Genomic DNA, 3,604 nt, shown 5'->3' on the forward strand with positions numbered 1-3,604 from the left:
TTAGTGCATGCTAGTGTTGTTAGAGTAGTATTAGCACGTAATATAGCATGTAGAGTGTGGGGACGACCGACTTGTGAGACAACAGGTAAACGTCCTGGTCTACCTTCACGTGGTAGGGGTTGTTAACCTGTTGACCTGTTCAACAGGAACGAACAGACCAGGGTGGCTAGGTATACTAAGTCTCAATGCCTATGAGCAACCAGCGTCATAAACACCCAGCACGTTGATAGGCAGGGAGAGAAGTCAAGGTCCTTCGCCCTGACGGAATTACAAAGACCGCTGAAACCGCATAACTATGAAGAAATCCAACAGCACTCGGGTTAAAGCCCCGACAAACAGACAGACTCCACTACCTCAGAGCCTGCAAGTAGCAGAGCATCATGACGCATCAATCCCAAACCCAATTGGAAGGAATGATGGTCCTCCTACAGCAGGGCGAACACCAGACCGAGCCCCAATTGGAAGGACTGTTGTCGATACACCTGATGGGAAAAGAGCCTTTTTAAATGCAAAGTGTACCATAAGTATAGGCACTTGGAATGTTCGTACCCTACACCAAGAGGGAAACCTGGAACATTTACTACATGAACTGAGCCACTTAAAATGGGAGGTAATCGGCCTCTCAGAAACCCATTTGTGTGATTCAGGGGAGCTACGACAGGAAGGAATACAGTTCTTGTGCTCTGGAAATGACACCACCCACAGAGAAGGTGTGGCCATCTTACTAAACAAAGCTGCACAAAGAGCGTTAATCGGATACAACCCAATATCTGAAAGGATCATTACAGCCAGACTACACACTCAAATTGGTGCAATAACTATCATCCAGATTTATGCACCTACTTCAGCTTCATCAGATGAAGACATTGATAGTTTCTACGATCAACTTCAACAAGCAATAAACCAAATCCCTTCTCAGGATATCCAGATTGTTATGGTTGACTTCAACGCCAAAGTTGGTACAGACTGGGAATCCTGGAATGGTATTCTTGGGAAATTTGGACTAGGTGATGCCAATGATAGAGGAGAAAGACTACTCAATTTCTGTGCACTAAATGACTTATGCATCTCAAACACACTCTTTAAGCAGAAAAAAGATTCAAGAGAATGGACGTGGGAATCACCCGACGGCAACACAAGAAATAAAATCGATTTCATCCTCATCAACAGGAGATGGAAGAGTAGCATATCCATGTCCAGGAGCTTTCCAAGCGCGGATATTGGTTCAGACCACCAACTTGTCCATGCCAACATGAAGCTCAGACTAAAAGCTAAGCCTAAATCAGCAAGACAAACCAGATTTGACATTGAAAAACTGAAAGACAAGAATGTCAGAGAAGCTTTCAAAGTACGAATAGGTGGGAGATTCGAGCCTCTTCTAAATGCCACGGATACTGATGTTGACGCTGAAGTTTTATGGGACGGTATTAAAAGCAGCTTCCAAGAAACATCAAGAAAGTCCTTGGTACAATAAAACCCAGGCCTCAAAAACCATGGCTTACAGCAGAAGTACTGGACCTCTGTGATCAAAGAAGAAAGGTCCAGGAACAGAAACTAGCAGACAAGTCAAAAAACAGTCAGTACAACTACCTCAACAGAGAAATAAGGAGAAAATCAAAGCTGTGCAAGGATTCTTGGATCAAAAACCTATGCCAAGAAGTTGATGACTGTCACCATGCATCCAAAACGAGACAAGTGTATCAGACCATCAAGACACTTACTGGGAAGAAAGCCCTCCGGATGAAAAGTATTAAGGACAAAAACGGAAATGTTCTAACAGATGAGGAAAAGATCAAAGAAAGATGGGAAGAAAATTATGCAGAACTATACAATATGCCAGGCCCATCAGACAACACTGTAATCCAGACAATACCCAGCACCCAGACAGATGACAATGAGCCCCCCATAATGAGAGAGGAAGTTGAAAGAGCCTTAAAACATCTAAAGGAAGGAAAGGCAGCTGGATATGATGGTATCACAGCGGAGGAAATGAAAGCAGCTGGTGACCCAGGAGTAGACATCATCCACAAGCTGAGCAATAAAATCTGGGAAACCGAAGCCATACCAGAAGACTGGGGGAAGGCTATCATTGTCCCTATTTTCAAGAAGAAGGACAAACTAGATTGTGCAAACTACAGAGGAATTAGTCTACTCAGCTTAGTAGGAAAAGTCTTCTGTAGCATCATACACAGCCGCATGAAAAGAAAGACTGAAGAAATACTCTCAGAGTCACAAGCAGGCTTCAGAGCAGGCCGCAGCACAGTAGACCAACTCTTTACTCTGAGACAAATATCTGAAAAGTATGCAGAGATTGGGAAACCCCTCTACCTATGTTACATCGATTACCAGAAAGCATTTGATACTGTTTGGCAGGAAGGACTATGGGCTGCCATGAAACACCTAGGGTACCCACGCAAGATTGTTTGTCTCCTACAGGCTCTCTACAAGACTTCGAAAAGCGCAGTAAGAGTCGACAACATCACCACACAGTGGTTTGAGACTCTAACAGGAGTAAGACAAGGTTGCATCCTATCGCCTCAGTTATTTAATATTCTATTGGAAGTTGTCATCAACCTGGCATTAAATGATGTGGACGTTGGTATCAACCTACAGGGTCTCATTATCAACAATCTCCGCTATGCCGACGACATTGTCCTAATGGCTGATTCCAAAGAAGATCTGCAAACTCTTGTTTCCAAAGTCCACACGGTGAGCAAGCAGTTTGGCCTGACAATCAACCTCGGCAAAACCGAAGTCCAAGTGATTGGCAGACAAAGACAAGATATATCAATCTACATCGAAAGTAAGAAGCTAGATCAGGTACAAACCTTCACTTACCTTGGTGGTGTCATATCCGACAATTCCACAAGCTCGGACGACATAAAACGGAGAATTGGTCTAGCAATGGGAGGAATGCAAAAACTAACACCAATCTGGAAATCCAAAGAAATAACCACAAGCACAAAAATGGAGCTCTACAGAGTACTCATCTTAGCAATTGCAACATATGGCTCCGAGTCTTGGACCCTGAAGAAAAAAGACGAACACAGACTACTGGTGTTCGAAATGTTATGCCTGAGAAGAATCATGGGCGTTTCCAGAAGGGACAAGATAAGAAATACTAACATCAGAGAAAAAACCAACTCTCAGACCACCATAGTAGACAAGATCCAAGCCAAACAACTGTCCTACTTTGGACATATCATCAGGTTGACAAACGACAGATACCCTAAGCTAGCAGTCGAGGGAAGGATCCAAGGTCATCGACCCAGAGGTAGACCCCCTAAACGATGGCTTGACAACATCAAATCAAGCTGCCAAGAAGTCGGGATTCCAACGGTTTGTGCAGCGAGACGTCTGGTTGGAAACAGAAGGGAATGGTCCTCCATAGTGAAGCGGCTGCTAGCTCCAAGGATTCTTTCAGAACCCAAGGGAGGACAGCATTAAGTCAAGTAAGTCAAGTAAGTCAAGCAATTTGTCAATTTTTCCATGTATTAAAAATGCATTCTTCGTCTCCGTGTGTTCTGTATTGTTTGAAATGTTAAGTCTTGTACATGTACATATATGTAAATCAATTTAAGTAATGACACTCTTGCAGACATAA

General features: G+C 43.5%; 1 protein-coding gene across 1 annotated transcript; it reads left to right on the forward strand.

Moving 5' to 3' along the window:
* Positions 1-295: 295 nt before the first annotated feature.
* Positions 296-1,474, forward strand: LOC119727365 (craniofacial development protein 2-like). The gene has a single exon (XM_038199233.1). It carries the CDS (start codon positions 296-298, stop codon positions 1,472-1,474), a length of 1,179 nt encoding a protein of 392 aa, XP_038055161.1.
* The last annotated feature ends 2,130 nt before the right edge of the window (positions 1,475-3,604 follow it).

This window comes from Patiria miniata, unplaced genomic scaffold (genome assembly GCF_015706575.1).
Source record: "Patiria miniata isolate m_02_andy unplaced genomic scaffold, ASM1570657v1 HiC_scaffold_20, whole genome shotgun sequence".
Lineage (NCBI taxonomy): Eukaryota > Metazoa > Echinodermata > Asteroidea > Valvatida > Asterinidae > Patiria > Patiria miniata.

What these genes read in the sequence shown, in the direction of transcription:
- LOC119727365 (XM_038199233.1), top strand. Translation starts at nt 296, where the DNA reads ATGAAGAAATCCAACAGCACTCGGGTTAAAGCCCCGACAAACAGACAG.